The sequence below is a fragment of the Balaenoptera physalus genome (genome assembly GCF_965194825.1).
Source record: "Balaenoptera physalus genome assembly, chromosome: 8".
Taxonomy (NCBI): Eukaryota; Metazoa; Chordata; class Mammalia; order Artiodactyla; family Balaenopteridae; genus Balaenoptera; species Balaenoptera physalus.
Window position 1 is genome coordinate 245,510 of NC_138887.1, and position 25,864 is coordinate 271,373.

At 44.7% G+C, this 25,864-nt stretch overlaps 1 protein-coding gene across 4 annotated transcripts; it reads right to left on the reverse strand.

Moving 5' to 3' along the window:
• Positions 1 to 784: 784 nt before the first annotated feature.
• On the reverse strand, positions 785 to 24,983 carry HUS1 (HUS1 checkpoint clamp component). Of its 4 annotated transcripts, none has more exons than XM_082472619.1 (8): positions 24,778 to 24,979; positions 24,037 to 24,164; positions 23,760 to 23,936; positions 14,964 to 15,071; positions 13,867 to 13,941; positions 9,856 to 9,955; positions 2,343 to 2,462; positions 785 to 1,174 (listed from the first exon to the last, which is right to left on the reverse strand). In XM_082472619.1, the coding sequence occupies exons 1-8, from the start codon at positions 24,827 to 24,829 to the stop codon at positions 1,092 to 1,094; spliced, it is 843 nt and encodes a 280-aa protein (XP_082328745.1). In that variant the 5' UTR covers positions 24,830 to 24,979; the 3' UTR covers positions 785 to 1,091. The 4 variants fall into 4 exon arrangements, with proteins under 4 accessions (XP_082328745.1, XP_082328746.1, XP_082328747.1 ...); XM_082472620.1 differs by lacking the exon at positions 24,778 to 24,979 and adding an exon at positions 24,626 to 24,644; XM_082472621.1 differs by lacking the exon at positions 24,778 to 24,979 and adding an exon at positions 24,299 to 24,442.
• Between the last annotated feature and the right edge of the window lie 881 nt (positions 24,984 to 25,864).

Here is a 25,864-nt window from a genome sequence, read left to right on the forward strand (position 1 = left end):
TTTAAAGCGTTAACTTAACAAAATATTACATCCCATTCGAACTAACATTAGTAAGCACTGGAAGAGTCATTCAAATACATTGGTTTTTACCAAACAATAGGAAAACGACATAAAATAATTTTTCAATTTTGCTGATGTTCCATTTCTTCCTCTTATCCTACGCAACTGCCTCATTTCTCAGCTCTGCAGGGTGATGCTGAGATAGCGTTTATGATGTCCACCCACACAGGACAAGTGCAACTCAATCATGACAGGAATTATGATGCAGGATGCCTTTGGGAGGAGGAGAATGCAGGCCTGCCAGGACCCGCACCAGCTGTGACATCCAAACACAAATGTGGGTCCTCACTGACTACTGACCCTGACCGAAGTCTCATTTGCTTCTCCCCTTTCCAGAATGGCAAACCCAATGCGTTGTGGAAGAAAGAACTGTGAGATGACAACTGGGACCACACCGGCCTCAGAGAGACACTGGGAGCTGGGGCAGCTGGACCACCTCACGGCACCACAAGGGGCCAACTCCAGTCTCCGTGGGCGTCATGACAAGGCTGCACGCACTGCAGCCGGACCCCAAGATGCTCTGCAGGGTCCGCTCTGTGGGACAGAGGTGGCAGGAGGGCCATCCTCACCTTCTTGAGCTCCAAGCACACGGAAACTTAAGTGCCCCAGGTCTGTTCCCACAACGATATGCTGAGCTGGAGACAGTGCCTTGGGGAAAAGTGCCAGGCTCAGCAAACATTATCTTTGCCAGTTTTGATTACTACACCAATTCCAAACACAGGAGGATTTTTAAAACTTTAATAAGAAAGTTTAAAGTCTGAATAAATAAATTTTAACTTTTCAACATCTTAAAGGCAAAACAAAGCAGACAGAATAAAGAAATAATATGAAGAAATGTTTATCCAACTGTGTTTCATTAATTCATTAATTCAATTTCTAGTTAAAATATTATAGAAGGGAAAAAAAAGTAAAAATACATAGGATTCCACTGCTATGGGGACAGAGACAAATGACTTAGAACACATCACCCTACGGCCTCTTCGGGTCCAGAACAAGGTCCCTGAGCTCCCCGATACCGTAGGTGGCGGGGGTTACGACAATGCTGGGATGAAATACTGCAGGGAGACGTCTTCATGGAGCAGGTCAAAATGAACAATCTTGTTCTTCACAATATCTAGGCAGAGAGGAAATCCATTACCGTAGAGACCCATTCCGCACACACACTTTCACCCCTGGACACTGCAGCAGCTTCTCCCCCGAGCCTCTCCTGGAGCACCCAGGCCCTCCCAAGGTGACTGGTCTCCACTGTCCCAGCCGATGCCAAACCAGGGGCCTGGCCCAGGCCGGCTCACCTGCTGCCAAGGAACAGGCCAAGGTATCCAAGGAAAAACCCACACGGCAGACTTCCCAGAAGCCACATGTACCCAAGTCACCATCCTGCCAGGAAAAAAGCAGCTTCCCATCAGCGAGTGCCCTGAGTGTGCTGAGAAGAGCCAAGCATGCAGGGCCTTGTTACAGAGCGGGAGGCAGCCTGCAAGGGCAGGCATCATGCAGCCTAAGGTGAGCACCGAGGCATGGGGCCCAAGACCAAAAAGAGAAGCCAGACAAGAGGAAGAGGAGTGGCCGCAGCATGAAAGCAGCCCAGCTGCCAGGGCCACACCACCGAGGGCAGGAGCTGCAGGGGGAGCCATGGGGCAGGCCACACCTGAGGAAAGCCGGCTGAAGCTAGAACAAGCCAAGCAGCAGGAGAACAGCAAACAAAGAGCACACGCCCAGGCTGCTGAGAGACCAGTCCCAAGAGAATGGGAGGTTGGGAAGGGACACAGGGGACCAGCAGAAGGACACTTCAGGAGACATGCTGGACACACAGAGGTGGCAGTGGAGACTGAGGGCGGCAGGGAGAGCTCCCCAGAGGTGGGCAGCGGAGCCAACCACTGTTAAAAGTCAGGAGTCAAGAGGAAGCACAGATGACAAGACACCAACTACTGCAACAAGTCAGGCTCAGACACAGGGAGGAAAGAAATGCTTTCAGATGGAAACTTAAATCCAAGCCCAGTGGTATCAGAGACTCCACATACGTAAGGTTAGAGGAACACAGCAAGACTGGGCCGGACGCCCCTGCCCACATGCAGCTTCTCTCCAGGTGCAGACTCACACGTGACGCCAGGCAAAGTAGCACAGACCCAACGGCTGGGAAAACCCAAATACCTGACTACCCCAGAAAACTGGAGTCCACCAGTGACCGAGCTGTTCCCTGCATTTACGAAACTGTACACAACGCCTAAGACTACAGTTGATTAAAGTACTTGAAGTGTGAAAAACGAATCAAAATGCAAACTTACTGCATGTGGCCTTTGTAGGATTTACTTGTTGTCCAGCAAGGAACTGTAGGAGCTTCCTAATGTCTATGTGCACTTGAGCCATTTGTTCTGAGTTTCTATCTTGAGAGGCATTTTCAGAAGCTAAAATGACATAATATTTTAAGATACAATTATCTTCAAGTGGAACGGGGAACCCAGAGATCGTACGATGACTGTTTATGTAAATAAATGATTTACATGACCACTCATTTTAGCAGCCTAGAGAAATACTGCATGATATAAATGCAATCACTCACTAAGCAAACATTAAGTACTGACTCTTTTAAGATGCTATGCTACAGGAATTCCCTGGCGGTCCAGTGGTTTTAGGACTCCGTGCTTTCACTGCTGAGGGCCAGGGTTCGATCCCTGGTCAGGGAACTAAGATCCCACAAGAGTCACAGCCCCCCCAAAATACTATGCCAATGTACAGGGAATCTTCAGTTATAGGGCCCTGAAATATGACCCAATCTCCTTAAGGACAAAGAAAACAGTTTCTCTTAGAAACATATACAGGACTTCCCGGGTGGTCCAGTGGTTAGGACTCTGCACTTTCACTGCTGAGGGCCCAGGTTCAATTCCTGGTCGGGGAACTAAGATCCCGCATACCTCATGGCATGGCCAAAAAAAACACCCCAAAAGAAAAAAGACCATATACACCTAAAGCAAGGCCTCTCATTATAAAGTGGAATGAAAGGGAAGAAAACATCCTTTCATCTCTGGGAAGGTATCAAAGACCCTCTTTGTTACTTACTAAAATAAACAAAATGAGGAACACCAAAATAAGTCACTTCATACAACTGCTGTCACAGCTTTATTCACATGGATTTCACTTTGCTCCACAAGCATGCCCGGCACTATAAAGTAAAATTCCCTCGCAATGGTAAGCTACAATGTGTCTCTAATAAGCAAACTTGTAGTAACAAATTTTAATTCTAAAAGTGGCAGGAGCCTTATTAGATCTACTTTGGAACACACGGGTGACAAAACGGCCTTCACGGAGCGAGCACCGTCCCCAGGGCCTCTGCCTTGCTCCCTGCTGGAGCTTCCCTCCCACAGCCTGCCCGCCACTGTGAGCTCCACAGCACAGGACTCTGATTCCTGAGCCAATCCGCTCAACCACCCTCTCATCCACTGCTTACTGAACTGATTCCTAGTCCCTTACCACCTTGTATGAGACAAGAAATTTGATGATGTGTGAAAAGCTAATATTTGCTAATATAATTCTGTAAGTACCAAAGAGAGTAAAGTAGGAAAAGTGGGTGGGGTTGGAGACAAGATAGTGGAGTAGGACTTGAGCTCACCTCCTTACCTCCTCTCATGCAAACACCAAAATCACAACTAACTGCTGAAAAACCATCAACAGAAAAAGAATAGAACCTACCAAAATGATATTCTACATCCAGAGACAAAGAAAAAGCCACAAAGAGATGGTAGGAGGGGCACATTCACAATACAATCAAATCCTACACCAGCTGGGTGGGTGACACACAAACTGGAAAATGACTATTATCGCAGAGGTTCTCCCAGAGGAGTGAGAATTCTGGGCCCCACATCAGGCTCCCCAGTCTGGGGGTCCAGCATCGGGAGGAGGAGCCCCCAGAGCATCTGGCTTTGAAGGCCAGCAGGGCTTGAGTGCAAGAGCTCCACAGGACTGGGGAGACAGAGACTCCATCCTTGAAGGGTGCACACAAAGTCTCAGGCACACTGGGACCCAGGGGAAAAAGCAGTGACTTCATATCAGCCTGGGCCAGACCTACTCGCTGGTCTTGGAGCGTCTCCCGAGGAAGTGGGGGGCGGCTGTGGCTCACTTTTGTGGAGAAAAGGACACTGGTGGCAGAGGTAACACCGAGTACTCATCGGCGTGAGCTCTCCTGGAGGCAGCCATCTTGACACCAAGACCCGGCCCCACCCAACAGCCTGTAGGCTCCAGTGCTGGGACACCTCAGCACAAACAAGCAACAGGATGGGGGAACGGCCCCGCCCATCAGCAGACAGGCTGCCTAGTCATCTTAAGTCAACAGCCACCTCAAAACACACCCCTTCACAAGTCCCTGTGCACCAGATGGACAAGACCCAGCTCCACCTGATAGTGGGCAGGCACCAATCCCTCCCACCAGGAAACCTGCACAAGCCTCTAGACCAGCTTCACCCACCAGGGGGCAGAAATCAGAAGCAAGAGGAACTACAATCCTGCAGCCTGTGGGATCGCAAACATGAAAAGTTAGACAAAATGGGACAGCAGAGGAATATGTTCCAGATGAAGGAACAAGATAAAACCCCAGAAGAACAACTAAGTGAAGTGGAGATAGACAATCTACCTGAAAAAGAAATCAGAGTAATGACAGTAAAGATGTTTCAAGATCTCTGAAAAAAAATGGCGGCACAGACCAAGAAGAGACAAGAAATGTTTAACAAACAGCTAAAAGACATAAAGAACAGAGTGGAACAATTCAATAACTGAAATGAAAAATACACTAGAAGGAATCAATAGCAGAATAAATGAGGCAGAAGAACAGATAAGTGAACTGGGAGACAGAATGGTGGGAAATCACTGCTGCGCAAGAGAATAAAGAAAAAAGAATGAAAAGAAATGAGGACAGTTTAAGAGACCTCTGGGACAACATTAAAAACACCAACATTCCCATTATAAGGGTCCCAGAAGGAGAAGAGAGAGAGAAAGGGCCTGAGAAAGTATTTGAACAGATAACAGCTGAAAACTTCCCTAACCTGGGAAAGGAAACAGTCACCCAAGTCCAGGAAGCGCAGAGTCCCACACAAGACAAACCCAAGGAGGAACTTGCCGAGACACACTGTAATCAAATTGACAGAAATAAAAGAAAAAATATTAAAAGCAACAAGGGAAAAGCAACAAATAACATACAAGGGAATCCCCATAAGGTTATCAGTTTATTTCTCACCAGAAACTCTGCAGGCCAGAAGGCCGTGGCACAATATATTTCAAGTGATGAAAGGGAAAACCTATAACCAAGAATACCCAGCAAGGCTCTCATTCAGATTCAATGGAGAAATCAAAAGCTTTACAGACAAGCAAAAGCTAAAAGAATTCAGCATCACCAAACCAACTTTGCAACAAATGCTAAATGAAGTTCTCTAGGTGAAAAAGAAAAGGCCACAACTAGAAAAAAGAAAATGAGGAATGGTAAAGCTCGCTGGTAAAGGCAAGCATACAGTAAAAGTAGGAAATCATCCACACACAAATATGACATGAAAATCAGCAATCGTGAGAAGATGAGAGTACAGTTTTGTATATATATAGCCTGCCATATCAAAACATCATGGGAACCGCAAACCAAAAATCTACAAAACATATACACACAAAAAAGAAAAAGGAATCCAAACACAACACTAAGGGCAGTCATCAAATCACATGAGAACAAAAGAGGAAGGGAAGAAAAAAGACCTACAAAAACAAATCCAAAACAATTAACAAAATGGCAATAAGAACATACATACTGGTAATTACCTTGAATGTAAATGGATTAAATGCTCCAATTAAAAGACATAGACTGGCTGAATGGATATAAAAACAAGCAAATAGAGAAAGAACAAACAAAACACAAAGTTAGTAGAAGGAAAGAAATCATAAAGATCACAGCACAAATAAACGAACTACAGATGAAGGAAGTAGAAAAGATCAATGAAATTAAAAGCTGGTTCTTTGAAAAGATAAACAAAATTGATAAACCTTTAGCCAGACTCATTAAGAAAAAAAGGTAGAGGATCCAAATCAATAATATTAGAAATGGAAAAGGAGAAGTTACAACAGACACCAAAGAAATACAAAGGATAAGAGACTACTACAAGCAACTATATGCCAATAAAATGGACAACCTAGAAGAAATGGAAAAATTCTTAGAAAGGCACAATCTCCCAAGACTGAACCAGGAAGAAATAGAAAATATGAACAGACTAATTATGAGTACTGAAATTGAAACTGTGATTAAAAATCTTCCAACAAACAAAAGTCCAGGACCACAGGCATGTTCTATCAAACACAGAGGAGAGTTAACACCTATTCTTCTGAAACTCTTCCAAAAATTTGCAAAGGAAGGAACACTCCCAAGCTCATTCTATGAGGCCACCATTACCCTGATACCAAAACCAAACAAAGATACCACAAAAAAAGAAAAGTACAGGCCAATATCACTGGTGAACACAGACACAAAAATCCTCAACAAAATACTAGCAAAAAGAATCCAACAACACATTAAAAGGATCATACACTATGATCAAGTGGGATTTATCCCAGGGATGCAAAGAATTTTCAATACCCGCAAATCAATCAGTGTGATACACCACATTAACAAAAAATTAAAAAACCATATGATCATCCCAACATGCATCAATAGATGCAGAAAGAGCTTTTGACAAAATTCAACACCATTTATGATAAAAACTCTCCAGAAAGTGGGCACAGAGGGAACCTACCTTAACGTAATAAAGGCCATATATGAGAAACCCACAGCTAACATCATAGTCAACGGTGAAAAGCTGACAGCATTTCCTCTAAGATCAGGAACAAGATAAGGATGTCCACTTCCGCCACGTTTTTCCAACATAGTTTTGGAAGACCTAGCCAGAACAATCAGAGAAGAAAAAGAAATAAAAGGAATCCAAATTGGAAAAAAAGTAAAACTGTCACTGTTTGCACATGACATGATTCTATACATAGAAAATCCTAAAGATGCTACCAGAAAACTACTAGAGCTCATCAATGAATTCAGTAAAGTTGCAAAACACAAGATTAATACACAGAAATCTGTTGCATTTCTACACTTTAACAACGAAAGATCAGAAAGAGAAGTTAAGGGAACAATCCCATTTACCACTGCATCAAAAAGAATAAAATACCTAGGAATAAACCTACCTAAGGAGGCAAAGACCTGCACTCCAAAAACTATAAGACGCTGATGAGAGAAATCAGAGATGACACAAACAGATGGAAAAATATACCATGCTCCTGGATTGGAAGAATCAAAATGACTATACCACCTAAGGCAATCTACAGATTCAATGCAATCCCCATCAAATTACCAATGACATTTTTCACAGAACTAGAACAAAACATTTTAAAATTTGGATGGGAACAAATAAGACCGCAAATAGCCAAAGCAATCTTGAGAAAGAAAAATGGACCTGGAGGAATAAGCCTCTCTGACTTCAGACTATACTACAAAGCTACGGTCATCAAAACAGTATGGTACTGGCACAAAATCAGAAATACAGATCAATGGAAGAGGATGGAAAGCCCAGAAATAAACCCACGTACCTGTGGTCAATTAATCTTTTATAAAGAATCCCAGAATATACAATGGAGAAAAGACAGTCTCTTTGGTAAGTGCTGCTGGGAAAACTGGACAACCACGTGTAGAAGAATGAAATTAGGACATTCTCTAACACCATACACCAAAATAAACTCAAAATGGATTAAATACCTAAATGTAAGACCAGACACTGTAAAATTCTTAGAGAAAAACATAGGCAGAACACTCTTTGACATAAATCGCAGCAATATCTTTGTGGAGCTAACCTCCTCGAGCAATGAAACAAAAATAAACAAATAATTAAACTTAAAAGCTTTTGCACAGCAAAGGAATCCATCAAGAAAATGAAAAGACAACCCAAAAATGGGAGAAAATATTTGCAAACGATACGACCGACAAGGGATTAATCTCCAAAATAAGCAAACAGCTCAAGCATCTCAGTCTCAAAAAACCAAACAATTCAATCAAAAAATGGGCAGAAGAGACTTCCCTGGTGGGGCAGTGGTCAGGAATCCACCTGCCAGTGCAGGAGACGTGGGTTCGAGCCCTGGTCCAGGAAGATCCCACATTCCCTGGAGCAACTAACCCTGTGCGCCACAACTACTGACCCTGCGCTCTACAGCCCAGGAGCCACAACTACAGAGCCTGTGTGCCACAACTACTAAAGCCCGCGCACCCTAGAGCCTTGTGCTCTGCAACAAGAGAAGCCACTGCGATGCAAAGCCCACGCACCGCCACGAAGAGGAGCCCCCGCTCGCCGCAACAAGAGAAAGCCCACGCGCAGCAATGAAGACCCAACACGGCCAAAAATTAATTAATAAAAAAAAAAAATGGGCAGATGATCTAAAAAGACATTTCTCCAAAGAAGACATACAGACAGCCAAAAAGCACATGAAAAGATACTTAACATCGCTAACTACTAGACAAATGCAAATCAAAACTACAATGAGGTATCACCTCACACCAGTCAGAATGTCCATCATTGAAAAGTCTACAAACAATTAAATGCTGGAGAGGGTGTGGAGAAAAAGGAACCCTCCTACGCTGTTGGTGGCAATGTATATTGCCATAGTGGTGCAGCCACTATGAAGAACAGTATGGAGGTTCCTTAAAAAACTAAAAATAGAGCCACCATATGATCCAGCAATCCCACTCCTGGGGGTATACCTGGACAAAACCGTAATTCAAAAAAATACATGCACCCCAACGTCCATTCCAGCACTATTTACAATAGCCAAGACACGGAAGCAACCTGAATGTTCACAGACAGAGGAATGGATAAAGGAGTGGTACATACATACAATATAAAATAACTCAGCCATAAAAAAGAATGAAATAATGCCATTTGCAGCAACATGGATGGACACAGAGATCATCATACTAAGTGAAGTAAGCCAGACAGAGAAAGACAAACATCATTATGATATCTTTATATGCAGAATCTAAAAAAATGATACAAATGAACTTATTTACCAAACAGAAACAGATTCACAGACTTAGAAAACAAACTTACGGTTACCAAAGGGAATAGGTGAAGGGGAGGAATAAACCAGGAGTTTGGGATTAATGTATATAAACCAGTATATATAAAATAAACGACAAGGACCTACTGTATAGCACAGGAAACTACACTCAGTACTCTGTAATAACCTATACGGGAAAAGAATCAGAAAAAGAATATATATATATGTAAGTATTACTGAATCACTCTGCCATACACCTGAAACTAATACAACATTGTAAGGCAACTATAGTCCAACAATTAAAAAAAAAAAAAAAAGAAAGAAAGAAAAACTTTTTACTTTTTTAATACACACACAAAAAAAGTAGGAGAAAATGAGAAGTGTCACCCACATTTCTGACTCCATCCCAAGTGAGAAACTACAACCTCTGGGAGAAGGCACAGGCAGTGAAGAGCTGGACGGGCTCTTGGAGACCGAGCCCAAGCCCAGGTTCTACGGACGAGGAACGAGGGAGCCCCAGGGCTCACCCTTCAGCCACCGGTGGAGGCACGGCTCCTCAAGCCCAGGAGGCTCACCTGCCCACCGCACTGCAGTAACAAGTGACCCAGCCCCGTTATCTGTTCCCTTCCCGAGCATGAAACACAGGCACCCAAAGTTCAACCATTTTCCATCTAGAGACCTCGGTATGGCATGTCATCTGAAACAACTTATCAAAAGCAAAACATAACCCAGCAGGAAACTTACCTAGTGGAGGATTTCCAAGATCTTTAAAATGAGTTGTAACACACACTAGTTCAGTTTCTATTTTCAAGTTCAAGTCTCCATTTAGGTTTGCTTCGATAATCTGCAAATTGAGTATTTTACAGTCTTAAGAAAAGTAAAAAGGAAAAAAAAGTGGACATCAGCTTCCAACAAACCAGGTGACAAGGTAGCCTCCCAAAACCCAGGGCACTCCTGACAGCAACAAGCCCCACATGGCATCAGCAAGAAGACAAGGCCTGAGAGCCAGGGACTCAGAAATCCCCGGAGAGCAGCCCCTCCACGTGCAGAGCGCCGTGGGAAGACCTGAGAACAGGTGGGGCTGGGGGTCCCTGCTAGAAGCTCTGACAACACAGACACTGTGCGACTCCTGCAAAACGGAGGGAGGAGAACCGGAAGAGAACGTGAAGTTAGAAGCTCACCACCTGCCTTATCTTTATAAACGGACCAAACCATCTATTACAACTGCCAATTCCACATAATCAGAAAGCCTTCAGAATATCAGGAGAACATAACCATCTACCTAAAAAATAAACTCAGACATTGGGAAGTGAGATTTCCAAGTTCAGAAAGGCCCGGAGATGCTGTCAGGTGTCCAGGACTCCAACATGCTGCAGGGCCCCTGGCCACTGTGCTTTCCACACTCAGAGGACAGCTGGGCTTGGTGACCAACTGCCGTGGCCCCTACCGGCCACACCTCTCCCCACCCCAGCAGCGCCTGGAACTTCTCCCAAGATCAGAGGGACCCTTTCCTTTCAAGCTCTGCCCTCCACCAACCGACAGGGTCTTTAAACTGGACAGAATCTAGAAATGAAGCTCAGAGAAAGATACAGGTACCATGATACGCTGAAGATTTGGGTCATCTGCCCAGGGCACGCTGCATTTCGCCTTTTACCGTCAGTACCTGGCCATCTCTAAAGCCTGGCAGGTCTTCGGAAAGCCCGTGCAGCACTGTGCAGGTCAGCATTTTGCTCAGCCAACAATACAAGACTGCCCCCGAGCCGCCGCAGATGACGGTGGCTGTCTCACCGAGGAGCCATTCCAGAGGTGCAGCAAGAGGAGCGGAGGCCATGGGACGAGTGGAGCACGCCCTGCTCCGCAGGGCTCAGCTGCAGCTAAATCTTACACAGATTTACTTCGGAGTATCACCTAGTAGACCTCATTCTTGTTCCTTAAATTAGTGAACTCTGAATAGTTTCCATCCTAGTAACAAAATCAAAAAATGCTTTTAACTTGAGTAAGCTCTCATTTCTAAGGCTTTGATGTTACATAGAAAACAGCCTCTACATTTCCTTGCTGCATCGTCTAGTAAACGTTACCTCTGAATGGGAAGAATTCATTATTCTTTCACTACCCAGAAACACACGGTGATGTTTCTAAGCCTGCTCTCTTATCCGGACACAATACTTGACTGAAATAAAATATGTAAAACAATCCTTGTGCCTACTGGGACTCTAAAGCTAACCCATAACACAGGCCCGTCTGCTTCGAGCAAGCACACACTCAGTGTCTACCTGTAAATTGTCCCCGCTTTTGAAAAACAGGTTTTATATAAATACAGATTTATTCAAGAAGGCAGCTTGCAAGGTTCTAGATTCACTCCAGACTTCAAACACTCGCAGCTTTCTTCACATCCCCACCACCTGAGTGATCAAACAGTAGCTCCACACCTCTGAGCACAGCCGGTGCCTGGTGTGGGGCAGCGTTCAAACAGAACTTGCCACGGGAGTTCACGGGCGACTCCCCACACACTGGTCACCACGTTTATTTTGTGAGCGATGGCCAGAGTATTAGCCACATCAACACACTCTGCTTCTCAGGGACCTGGACAAGGTCTCACCTCTTTCGGAGATTCCCCAAATCATAATTACCTACCATTTACGGAACAGTGGCTAAACGCACTGGGAACCTAACACAAACGATCTCGATTCACAAAAAGGAGCAGAGCCACTGTGACAGTTGGGCTGCCATTCCCGTGCCGGGTAACAGCCAGCACCAGGGGGCACCGCTCAGCCGGGGGCCCAGGGTGGCTGCAAGGACTCGGCGCCTGTGAGGCTGAGACAACGTGCGAGGCGTAAGCAGCAGAGCACCGCTCCGACCACCAAGCACCGCCGACCCACGCGTCCACCGCGGCAAGAGCATCCCTGCGCGCTCGTCACACACTCAGCCCGACCCCACCGCAGACCTCCCGAACCAGACCTGCATTTGGCTGGAGGGGATCCCAATGCCTTAAAACCTGACGGAGACTCCTGTCAGCCCATGCCTGTTTTTTCTGCTCCTACCTGAGTCACACACGTCTCTCACTAAAGGAAGTAAGGTAAGGATGGCGTCTCAACAAGGGCCGCTGGGGCATCTGACGGGACAGGGATAATTTTAACGTGTTAAGTCCTATTCGTTTTCCTTAGTTCTCTTGCTTGTAATCTTCAGACACAGAATTCTGGTTACTCAAGTAGATCTCATTATGCATTTGGCTACTCCAACTTTCCATACGTTTGATGACTTTCCATCTAGTATTTCACAGTGCAGTAGCCACTTCCACAAAATTCTCGCTTTTAAACACTCCAGGGAAGAGAAAAACACCTCTGATGCTTTTATCTAAGCGACTTTGCTGACTCATTTCCCTTGGACCAAAAGAACAAACAATCGGATCCTGGACTTAATCGCCCTGCCTTTTCTCTCCTGGGCCTCTCGAACCTCTCTGGAGGTCCCCAGGGTACCCTCAGAGGAAGCTCCCAGCCTGACAACTGGATCAACATCAAGGCAGGCACAGCAGAACACCCATGTCTGCCCAGCACACACTGCTTCATTCACAGCCATTGTAAATTAAAGTGAAATCTATAAAGATTAAGTCATGAGTGAGCACACCTGCGGCGATAAAACAGCCCATCAGCGTTCTCCAGGCTTCAGGAAACTTTTGGATTCCAAAGATCTCTTGAAGCTAAGTTTCATTCCAGGTCCGTGTGCAAACACCTATTACCCGCGTGCTGACTGGCCGCCCCACAGTGGGTGGCCGTCACGCAGAGACGGTTAAGACAATCTCCCTTTTCGGGAAGCTGCCACTTGAGGAGGGTTCCCAGGTGCTAGCAGGTAACTTATGTGGTGCTGAGCAGAGCAGCTCGGCAGAGGAGGGGCTTACAGCCAGTGCGGTGGGAGAAGGGCTAAGTGCTTTCCAGGGGACAACGGGAGAGAAGCAGCCAAGTGTGAACGGCAGAGACGGGCCTGGGAAGAACCGGTGCTGTGGGGATGGACGAGAGTCTAGAGGGGTCCTGCAGGGAGGGGGCAGCCGTGTGGCAGGTAACCAGCCTGCAGACACCGAAAGCAAAGGTTTCACCAGGTGGACAGGGGTTTCTATAATGAAACATCCAGGGCCACAATCGAATGAGTTCTGGGGGTGAGTGAAGAACTCAGGAGAACCCCAGGAGGGGAGGAGAATGACCCACACAATCCCCCAACACTGTCACTGTCACATACAGCGTTTCACGACATTGGCAGAAAACCTTCCCAGAAGTAAACAGGGAAGTAAACATGACCCTCGACCTGACCTAAGAGCTGCCTACGGGAAGAGGGGTGTGTCCTGGGGGATCTCTGTCCTGGGCTCACGGAGACATCTGGCAAGTAGAGAGGCCAGCATCAGTGATCATAAGAAAATATATACATTAACAGATAAAACATGTAATATGCTGCCCAAAACATATGGAAAGAAAGCCAGAACTGTTGAATATATCCTTAACGTACTATTAATATAGACATGAGGGACTAGGACAAATGCGAGTGAGGAAAGTTGAAAAGACCTAAAGCAGGTTGCTACGGGCGCCTGTAAAACTGCAAGCTCTCAACAACCAGCCAGGCCCCCAGAGCCGGGGGGTGAGGGACACCCCACGCGGACACCACATGGTGAACGGCAGGGCACCAAGCCTCCATCAGACGGGGCTCCTCCCAGGACACGCAGCCGAAACCACACACTTGGGAGCTCTTTTCCAAGAAGTTAGGGCTTACAAGGTGATTGCTGATGTTTTTCATCTTCTCCACAATGCTCTTCATAGTTTTCAAGACTGGTAAATAAATGCTAACCTACAAAGCAAATGAGAAAAATCAGTCGTATTAAAACATTAACATAACATAGTCAAGTACTGACAGGTGCTCAATACCTGTTTGCAATGTGTGTACGCTTAAAAGCTCTGGAATCTTGTTTTTAAATTGCCTGAATACAGGTCCTGCTTAAAATATAAAAAGAAAAACAATTCTACAGCTTCACTCACTCATGCCTGCCTCTGGTGACATCAGTGACCATGCCCCTGTAGGCATTCCCTGGTTCCAAGACTGCAGCCCTGCAGCCAAGATGCCCTGCACATGCCCCAGCGGACTAAGACTCAGCACAGGCGGAGGCCGTCCTCCAGGGGTTCACACCCAGGCTCAAGGTCCGCCTCCTACTCTGCGCAGAAACACTGGGGGCCAGTCTCTGCAGCAGTGTCCAGACTGGGTTACAGCAGTACTTGGTACGATGCTGGCTTTTTCCCAGCAAAGATGTCTTCTAGTAAAAGTCAAATAAATATTCCATTCGCTGTATTTTCACAGTCTCTTCTTCAATAAATCGTGAGCAAGAGTTTGACCCTTGGGCATCATCTTTATTCCCAGTGGCTCTGGGACTCCTGTCAGGAGAACTAAAGCAGGCTCTCCTTTTGGCTCTTACACACACCCTGGACATCACTCCTTACGAGACAAAGGAAAAAACCACGTTCTGTGAAACCCAAGCTGGTGCCTAGGACCGTTACTCCTGATAAATGCGATGGTCCTCCAAAATACTACCTTAGTTTTACTTAAGCGTTATTATTGGGCAAGACTTTCTCTCTCCTAACTGTAAAGAATGTGGCATTTCTATTATGTAAAACGCTACTTTAAGATGTTTTATGTAAACAACTAAAGACAAATATTGCAATTTTTTTTTCCTGGAGTGTCCTTTAAAAATGACTATCTCTTTTCAGGCACTATACAACTTTCAAATAAAACCTACGGCAAGACTTTATCTGAAGTCAGAGAATTCAAATCACACCATTTAATACGTGGTGAGCGACAGGACGCCGGGCATCACTCACGTCAGCATCTGGGACCGTCGGTTCTTGTAAGTCTTTCCACAGTTTTCTAGGAATAACCTTTACAGGGATGTCATGTGTCACAACACGACTACTGCTTGACACGGATAACTGCCAACAGAAAAATTAAAAATTATTTGTATCACGTCAACACTTAAAAAAAAAAAGAACTGAAAGACAAAAAAAGTTGATCCCAAATCTAAGTGGAATGTTCTCAATTCAACAAATATTTATGGTGTGCCTATCCAGCTTGGGGCCCTGCTAGGAGCTGGGAAGTGTGGTGAGCAAGAACAAGATAAGGTCCCCTCCGTTCCAGAGGTACAGGTGGGTAAGGAAGGAAACACAAACTGTACACGCTGGGTGCACTACATATGATCACCGCAGATGTGAAGAAAGCAGAAGAGCGACCAGGTGAGCGTGGGAGGAGGGTCTTAGACTGGGAGGCCCGGAAAAGCTTCTCCAAGAGGTGACGTCTCAGACAGGACCAGAACAAGGATGAGCTGCCAGTCATGGGAAAACAGAGACAAGGGGGACAGTGTTCCCCCAGGCAGGGGGAGAGCACATGCAAAGCCGTGAGGCACAAGCTGACTTGCTACGCAGAAGGGACCAAGAGACCGTTCTGTGTGCACAGGACACTCGGGTGCTGCTGGAAGGATAGAACTCGACCTGTCCATGTGCAGAGGCTCCTCTGAGACTCCACAGACCAAAATATTCTGCTCTTTAAGAAAGAAAAGCATGATATGTTACTCTCTTACTTTTCCTTAAGTAACTTTAGAACCATACCACACTTATATTGTGAGGTGAAATACAGATTAGCTCTGAGAACTGCCTGACTGCAAAGAGCTGAGAAAAAGGAAGGAAGGTTGAGGAAGAGAGTGATCAAGACGGTGGAGGAGTAGGACGTGGAGCTCACCACCTCCCACAGATACATCAAAACTACATCCACACATGGAACGGCTCTCACAGAACATCTACTGAGACCTGGCAGAAGGCCTCAGGCTTCAGAAAGGGCAAGGAAACCTCCACGCAACTGGGTAGGACAAAAGAAAAAAGAAAAAAAGAGAGAGAGGAATTGGGATGGGGCCTGCACCCCAGGGAGGGAGTTGTGAAAGAGGAAAGGTGCCCACACCCTGGATGTCCCCTCACAGGCAGGGAGATCAGCCTGGACAGAGGGGGAGCTGTGGAACCTTGGAGGAGAATCCAGCAACCAGTTTACAGAAGGCAGAATGGAGAGAGACCTGCACAGACGGGAGATGCCACCGCCCTGCACTGCCCAGCCTGAGACACGTGTCCGCCGGGGCGGGTGGGGGCTGGGTGCTGAAGCGCAGGCTTCGGAGCTCAGGCCCGGGGAGAGGACTGGGGTGGGCTGCCTGAAAGGGCTGGAGAGTGGTGTGGCCATGACCAAGGGTGCACCTGGGCCCGCCAGAGAGGCAACGTGCCACTGCTAGAGGACGTGTGAAGGGAGGGGCGGGGCCGCCACAGGAGCTTCTTTCCACGTGCACGCGCACTCTCAGGCAACACAACACCACCTATATGAGCTCCTGGGGCGGGCGTGAGCCACCGCTGCTGCTGAGTGTCGGGAGTGGGCGCCAGCTGCCACTGCCGTCGCAGGCTCCAGGAGCACGTGCAAGCTGCTTCAGGCTCTGGGAATACACATGAGCTGCTGTTGTGGGCTCTGGGTGGGCAGGTGCCAGCCGCCGCCACTGCTGAGAGCTCCAGGAGGGGGCACCAGCTGCCCTCACTGTTGCAGTTCCAGGAACATGCAAAAGCCACCACATCTGCACACTCCCTATCAAGGGGATAGTGGCCAACACATGCTGAGGAGAGGCAAAAGGCATCCATACTAAAAGCAGCCCTCGCACCAAAAATATTAAACCTACACAAGCTACACAGGGATGCTCCCGCATATAAATAGCCTTCTAAGACCACAGGTGGTAACTGTTTCTCCTAAACTCAGAGAAAGAGAAATACAAGTAAAATGAAGAAGCAGAGGAACCGCTCCCAGTTAAAAGACCAAGAGAGAATTCCCCGAAGGAACAAACAATGAAACGGACTTCTTCAGTCTAACAGAGAAAAAGTTCAAAAAGGTGGTAATGATAACAGTGAAGGAATTAAGAAAGGCTTTTTTTTTTTTTTTTTTTTTCAAAACAACCATTTCCACACACAGAGGAAGCTGCAGCAGGCAGATGCCCACGCTACGGGAACTCAGCCCTCCCGGGTCCATGCAAAGAAAGGCTTTTGACAGAAGTGCAGATTACCGTAAAAAAGAACTAGAGACAATAAGGAGGAGCCAAGAAAAATTACAAAATTAATTTGCCGAGATGAAAGCTGAGCTAAAGGCAACGAATAACAGAATGAATAACACAGAAGAAAGAATAAGTGAGCTGGAAGATAGAATAATGGAAATCACTCAATCAGAACAGCAGACAGAAAGCCAAAAGAAAAAAAAAAATGAAAGCAAGATAAGAGATCTATGGGATAATATAAAGCATGCCAATCAATGCATAATACGGATTCCAGAAGGAGAAGAAAGAGAAAAGTGGATCGAAAATGTTTTGAAGAAATTATTGCTGAAAGCTTCCCAAACCTAAAGAAGGAAACATATATCCAGGTACAGGAAGCACAGAGGGTCCCAAGTAAGATGAACCCAAACAGACGTACACCGAGACATAATTAAAATGGCAAAAGCTAAAGAGAGGATTCTAAAGACAGCAAGAGAAAAACAAGGAGTTAATTACAAGGGAACCCCCATAAGGCTATCAGCTGATTTCACTATGGAAATGTTGCAGGCCAGAAGGGAGTGGCAAAATATATTCAAAGTCTTGAAAGGGAAAAAAATCTGCAACCTAGAATACTCTCTCTACCCAGCAAGATTATCATTTAGAATAGGAGGAGAAAAATTTCTCAGACAAGCAAAATCTGAAAGAATACAGTGATACTAAACCTATCCTAAAAGAAATATTGAAAGGTCTTCACTAAATATAAAAGAAGCAACAAGCTATACCAAAGAGGGAATAACAAATGGAAAGTAAATCACTTAAGCCAATACACAGATTAAAAAGAAAAAAAAAATTTTTAAATCTACTTGTGAAAACAATGATAACCACAACAAACTACAAAAGAATAAACATGAAGATGTAAAAGAGGACGTCAGACTCATAAAATGCAGGGGAGGAGAATTAGAAAACGAAGATTTTTTTTTTTTAAATGTGTTTGAGCCTACAATGACTATCAGTCTAAAGCAAGTAGATATAGGAAGGGGTTAACATACTTGAAAAACAGGGTAACCACAAATCAACAACATACAATAGATTCACAAAAACCAAAAAGAACAGAACACAAGCATAAAATAAAAGGAATCAAACCACAAAAAGAAAAACAAGAATAGAAATAAAGGAACAAAGAAGAAACACAAGATCAACTGGAAAACAAGGTTTAAAATGGCAATAAATACATATTTATCAATAATTTCCTCAAATGTCAATGGACTAAATGCTCCAATCAAAAGACAGAGTGGTGGACTGGATAAAAAAGAAGAGCCTGCAATATGCTGCCTACAAGAGACCCACTTCAGGGACTTCCCTGGCAGTCCAGTGTTTAAGGCTCTGTGCTTCCACTACAGGGGGCACAGGTTCGATCCCTGGTTGGGAACTAAGATCCCGCACACGGCATAGTATGGTGTGGCCAAAAAAAACACTACAGACCCACTTCAGGGCAAAAGAAACACAAAGATTGAAAGTGAGGGAATGGAAAAAGGTATTTCATGGAAACAGAACTGACAAGAAAGTGGCAGTCGCACTACTCGTATCAGACAAAATAGACTTTAAAACAAAGGCCATAAAGAAGGATAAATAAGGACAGTATATAATGATAAAAGGATCAATACAAGAGGAGGATTTTATACTCATCAACATATATGCAACTAATATCAGAGCCCCCAAATACATAAAACAAATACTAACAAACATAAAGGAAGAAACTGACAGGAATACAATAATAGTAGGAGACTTTAACACCCCACCTGCATCAGTGGACAGCTCTTTGAGACAGAAAATCAATAAGGCAACAGAGATCCTAAATGATACAATAGAACAGTTAGACTTAATTGTTATTTTTGGGACATTACGTTAAAAAAAAAAAGAATACACATTCTTTTCAAGTGCACATGGAACATTCTTTAGGACTGACCACATACTAGGGCACAAAACAAACCTCAACAAATTTAAGAGCACAGACATTATTTCAAGCATCTTTTCTGACCACAATGGCATGAAAACAGAAATCAACCACAGCAAAAGAAATGAGAAAAAAACAATCACATGGAGACTAAACTATGCTACTAAGAAACCAATGGGTCAACAAGGAAATCAAGAATGAAATTTAAAAATACCTTGAGACAAATGACAATGAAAACACAACCATACAAAATCTAAGGATGCAGCAAAAGCAGTTCTTGGAAGTTCATAGCAATACAGGCCTTCCTCAAAAAACAAGAATAATCTCAAATAAACAACCTAATCTACTGCCTAAAAGATTCAAAAAAAAGAACAACACCTAAAGTCTGCAGAAAGAAGGAAATAATAAAGATCAGAGGGGAAATACATAAAATAGAGATTAAAAAAATAGAAAAAGGGGCTTCCCTCGTGGCTCAGTGGTTAAGAATCCGCCTGCCAATACAAGGGACACAGGTTAGATCCCTGGTCCAGGAAGATCCCACATGCCACGGAGCAACTAAGCCTGTGTGCCACAACTATTGAAGCCAGTGAGCCACAACTACTGAAGCCCGCACCTAGAGCCCGTGCTCTGCAACAAGAGAAGCCACCGCAATGAGAAGCCCGAGCGCAGCAACAAAGACCCAATGCAGCCAAAAATAAATCAATAAATAAATTTATAAAAAAAAAAAATAGAAAAAAATCAATAAAGCCAAGCGCTGGTTCTTTGAAAGGGTAAACAAAATTGACAAACGTCTGGCAAGGATCACCAAGAAGAAAAGAGAGAGAAACCAAACAAAATAAGAAATGAAAAAGGAGAACTATCAACTGATACTGCAGAAAAAAACATAAGAGAATGCTATGAACAATTATATTTGAACAAATTGGACAACCTAGAGGAAATGGACAAGTTTCAAGAAACATACAGCCCACCAAAAGTTGAATCAAGAGGAAATCAATAATTTGAACAGACTGATCACTAGAAGTGAAATAGAATCTGTAATAAAAAAAATTCCCTACAAACAAAAGTCAAGGACCAGATGGCTTCACAGGCAAATTCTACCAAACATACAAAGAAGAACTTTTACGGATCCTTCTCAAACTCTTCCAAAAGATTGAAGAGGAGGGAACACTCCCAAAAGCATTCTATTAAGCCACCATTGACCCAATACCAAAACCAGACAAAGATACCAGCAAAAATGAAAATTACAGGCCGATATCTTTGATGAACATAGATGCAAAAATTCTCAACAAAATATTAGCAAACCGAATCCAACAACATGTAAAAAAATCAGACACCATGACCAAGTGGGATTCATCCCAAGTTAACAAGGATGGTTCAACATATGCAAACTGATGTTATACACCACATCAACAAAAGAAAAGACTGGGACTTCCCTGGTGGTCCAGTGGTTAAGACTCCGTGCTTCCACTGTAGGGGCATGGGTTTGATACTGGTCAGGGAACTAAGATACTGCATGCCACGCAGCGCAGCCAAAAATTTAAAAAATTTAAAAATTAAAAAAATTAAAAAAAGAAAAGAAAAGACAAAAACCACATGATCATCTCAATGGATGCAGAAAAAGCATTTGACAAAATTCAACATCCATTCATGATAAAAACTCTTACCAAAGTGGGTATAGAGGGAACATATCTCAACATAACAAAAGCTATTTATGACAAACCCATAGCCAATATAATAAGAGTGAAAAGCTGAAAGCCTATCCACTAAAATCTAGATAAATACAAGGATGCCCACTCTCACCACGTCTATTCAACATATTACTGGAAGTGTTAGCCATGGCAATCAAACAAGAAAAAGAAATAAAAGGCATCCAAATTGGAAGGGAAAAGGCAAAACTGTCATTATATGTAGATGGCATGATGCTACATATAGAAAATCCTAAAGACTTGACACAAAAACTACTAGAACTGATAAATGAATTCAGCAAGGTAGCAGGATACAAGATTAACATACAGAAATCTGTTGCATTTCTTTACACTAACAATGAAATAGCAGAAAGAGAAAGTAAAAAAGAAAAAAAAAGACTCTTTTAAAATCACATCAAAGAAAAATACAATAAAATACTTAGGAATAAACGTGACCAAGGAGGTGAAAGACTTACATGCTGAGAACTATAAAACATTAATAAAGGTAATTAAAGATGATTCAAAGAAATGGAAAGATATCTCATGCTCTTGGATTGGAAGAATTAATACTGCTAAAATGGCCATACTAAGCAAAGCAATCTACAGATTTAATGCAAACCCTATCAAATTACCCATGACATTTTTCACAGAACTAGAACAAATAACTCTAAAATTCATATGGAACCATAAAAGACCCAGAATTGCCAAATCAATCCTGAGGAAGAAGAACAAAGCAGGAGGCATAACCCTCCCAGACTTCAGACAATACTACAAAGCTACAGTAATCAAAACAGCATGGTACTGACACCAAAAAAAGCCATATGGATCAATGGAACAGAATAGAGAGCCCAGAAATAAACCCACACACCTACAGTCAATCTTTGTGACAAAGGAGGCAAGAATATACAATGGGAAAAAGACAGTTCCTTCAGCAAGTGGTGCTGGGGAAACTTGGACAGCTGCATGTAAATCAATGAAGTTAGACCACACCCTCATGGCATACACAAAAATAAACTCAAAATGGCTTAAAGACTTAAATGTAAGATATGACACCATAAAACTCCTAGAAAAGAGCATATGCAAAACATTCTCCAACATAAATCGTAGCAACATTTTCTTAGGTCAGTCTCCCAAGGCAATAGAAATAGAAACAAAAACAAACAAATGGGACCTAATCAAACTTACAAGATTTTGCACAGCAAAGGAAACCATAAACAAAACAAAAAGACAACCCACAGAATAGGATAAAATATATGCAAATGATGTGACCGACAAGGGATTAATTTTCAAAATATACTACAATGAGGTACCACCTCACACCAGGCAGAATGGCCATCATTAAAAAATCTACAAATAACAAATGCTGGAGAGGGTGGGGAGAAAAGGGAACCCTCCTCTACTGTTGGTGGGAATGTAAGTTGGTGCAGCCACTACGGAGAACAGTATGGAGGTTCCTCACAATACTAAAAACAGAATTACCATATGACCCAGCAATCCCACCCCCGGAAATATACCCAGACAAAACTATAATCCAAAAAGATGCATGCACCCATATGTTCATAGCAGCACTATTTACAATAGCCAGGACATGGAAACAACCTAAATGTCCATCGACAGATGAATGGATAAAGAACATGTGGTATATATAAACATTCAATGTTATAATACTCAGCCATAAAAAAAGAATGAAATAATGCCATTGCAGCAACATGGATGGACCTAGAGATTATCATACTAAGTCAGAAAGAGGAAGACAAATACCATATGATATCACTTATATGTGGAATCTAAAACATAACACAAATGAATCTACCTTCGAAACAGAAACAGACTCACAGACATAGAGAACAGGCTTGTGGTTGCCAAGGGGGAGAGTGGGTGGGGGAGGGATGGACTGGGAGTTTGGGGTTAGCAGATGCAAACTGTTACATACAGAATGGATAAACAACAAGGTCCTACTGTATAGCACAGGGAACCATATTCAATACCCTGAGATAAACCATAATGGAAAAGAATATTAAAAAAAGAATGCATACATATGTATAACTGAGTCACTTTGCTATACGGCAGAAATTAACACAACATTGTAAATCAACTATACTTCAATTAAAAAAAAACTTGAGAAATCCTCTTCCATAAAGAGCATTAAACTGAATACAACACTCACCCGAAAAACAAAGTCCACAAATCACATAAGGAGGAGAGGTGCCAGGATGAGGGAAGGCCAGGGAAGAGGCAGCATTGGCGCTAAAGGAAGTTAAGGCTTCAAAGAGTAAGAGGAGAGACTCCAAGGAGAAGACCCAGCATCACCAAAGCGTGGGAGTTGGGAAAGAACGGGACACACCTGGGGAACCACTCGGAGGGCAAGTGTTTGCAATTTGGCTCTACAATGGGTTGGGCCACACGTGAAGGGCTTCGGACAGTAAGTTGGAAACGTGAACTTCATTCTGTGAGCAGTGACAGCCTGTGGGGTACATGTGTCCTGAAGAGAGCTGCGCATTGGGTTCATCTGGTAGTAGCATGGAAGAAAGATGTATTCCTCGAGAACCAGAGGTCATTTTAAAGGTGTTAGCAGCAGAGGTGTGGGAGAAGGGAGCGACACACAAATGCTTCAAAAGTGAAAATGGAGAGAAACCATGGTTTCTAGACTAGGTGACAAAACCAGTAAAAGAAATGGAGATGCTGGGATATGCAGATATGAGAAGAAAGATGCAGAAGTGCTATTTCATAGGAAAAGCAGTATCCTCGTTGAATATTATGGGATCACAATGCTATTTAAATATGAAGAGGACCTGACTCCAATGGAAAACAAATACTGATGTGCAGATCTTTCATTTTAATAAAACCAATTAGCTTTCCACATACTGTTAGAAAGCCTAGGCTTATAACTACTTTTGAATCCTCTGGGAAGTTTCAGAAACACTCCCGTCGTACTCACCAGCTCTATAGAAACTGTGAGGCAGGGAAACTGTTTATTAGTCAGCTTGATTTTCAAGGCTCGGGCATTCTGGGCAGTTTTCAAGGCTCGAGATAAATTTTCCGATGTTAGCTCTAAATAAATCGCATTGTTTTCTGCGGAGACACCTTCCATTTGAAATTCGCTGAAGAAGTTCTCCTAAGGGAAGAAAAAGGGGGGGCATCTGTGCTCTTTCGGGCGGCATTCGTGGCGGGCGGGGGTGGGGGCGGTTTGCAGGCCTCTCCGAGCCTCCGCTCACCTGTTCCAGCTCACACCACATGCTCACCCCTCCATTGGCCACCTTGTCGGAGAGGACGAAGTTCAACTTATCCGGACTGATGCGCAGAGTGCAGGTTTTGGCAAGCTTGGCTATCATGTTACTGACTCCTACAAAGAAGGATTCGAGTAAGGAATTACTAAGAAGCACGCCAAGTATCCCAGACGCTAACTTAGCTCGCAGAACTCCCAGTTCGGCCCGACGGGCTTGCCGGTGGGAGAATCACGTTTACGCTGGTACCCACCGGGAAGCCTTTAATGCCGCTGAGGTCACGCCAGCCTCCCAACAACCCTGCGCGGTTCGCATCACCAGCCATCAGGGCTGGAATAAGGAAACCGAGATTCGGAAGTGAAATGGCGCCTACTGGCCGCCTTCATCCCTCCCACGGCCACTCGGGGCCCCCGGGTGCTGCAGGGATCGGGGCAGGGCCAGGCGCCGCAGGGGGCGGGGAAACCAACGGGGTCGGGCTGTGAAGGGCGGTCTGCGCCAGATAAAGGTGTCTGTGCCGCCAGCGGCCGGGTTAAGAAAAGACACGAGATAGGACTCAAGCTTCAGGGACAACCCTCGGCACCTGCGCCCGCCCCATCCAACAGCGGCCCGCCAGGCCAGCGCGCCCCCATCTTCCTCGCGGGGCCCCGGCCGCAAGCACTGCCCCTTCCGGGCCTCCCGCCCGCCCCTCTGCCCTCCTCCCCGCTGCCCGGGGCCGACGCGGCCCCCACTCACGCGTGAAGTTGTTCAGACAGGCCGCATCCACAAGCTTAGCCCGAAACTTCATGGCGGGACGCAGCCCGTGCGGGGCGCCCGCAGGCGGCCGACTCCAGGGACCCCAGCCTTAAGCGGCCCGCCGGAAACGCCACCGCGGGCCTGGGTTCCGCCTGGCTCGGCCGGACGCGCGCCCGCGGAGGGGAGGAGGGTTTTCGGGTCGCGCCCCTGAGGTGACGCGGCCTCTGCCGGAAGTGACGCGTCCTCCGCCCGCAGGTACCGTAAGTGGTTTTGCCGATTTGAAGTTTGAGCTCCGTGATCCTTATTTCCAATTCTCTTTCACAACATGAGAAATAAAATCAATCCCTTATTTATAAAGTATTGAGTAGAGTTACCGCTTAAATACACACCTCTCTGGGGTAGGGGAGCTTTAGAACCTCCCTCGCCTCAGACGTTCGCAATAGTACCTCAGCGCTGCAGGACCACGTTGGATGATGCTGTGAAATTGTTTCAAATTTAAACTTTTAAAGTGTGCAAACCACAGGATGTTTAAAGAACACTAATGTTAAGTGGTAATTCTGTAGTCTTATCTCAAGATGAACTTCACCAGAGCCTGTTTAAAAAAAAAAAAAAAAAAAAAAAAATCTCACAGCATAGGGGCTTCCCTGGTGGCGCACTGGTTAAGAATCTGCCTGCCAATGCAGGGGCCGCGGGTTTGACTCCTAGTCCGGGAAGATCCCACATGCCATAGAGCAGCTAAGCCCGTGCACCACAACTACTGAGCCTGTGCTCTAGAGGCCACGCGCCGCAACTACTGAGCCCGTGTGCCCCAACTACTGAAGCCTGCACGCCTAGAGCTGGTGCAACAAGAGAAGCCACCGCAGTGAGAAGCCCGCGTGCACCACACCAAAAGCCCCTGTGCAGCAACAAAGACCCAACGCAGCCACTAATTAATTAATTAATTAATTAATTTTTAAAAATCTGACAGCACAAACAATATAAATGATGTGGTAGACTTTTGAAAAACAAAACGAGAAATAGAACAATTGTCTCCAAATTGGTTTTTCAGAGACAAGATTGTCCATGTTAAGAATGTTTTATTTTTAAT

What these genes read in the sequence shown, in the direction of transcription:
- HUS1 (XM_082472619.1), bottom strand. Translation starts at nt 24,829, where the DNA reads ATGAAGTTTCGGGCTAAGCTTGTGGATGCGGCCTGTCTGAACAACTTC. An exon ending in TGTGGTGTGAGCTGGAACAG is followed by an intron (nt 23,937 to 24,036) that starts GTGAGCGGAGGC and finishes TTCTTCCCTTAG; the next exon opens with GAGAACTTCTTCAGCGAATT. An exon ending in AAAACATCAGCAATCACCTT is followed by an intron (nt 9,956 to 13,866) that starts GTAAGCCCTAAC and finishes CTCAATTTGCAG; the next exon opens with ATTATCGAAGCAAACCTAAA.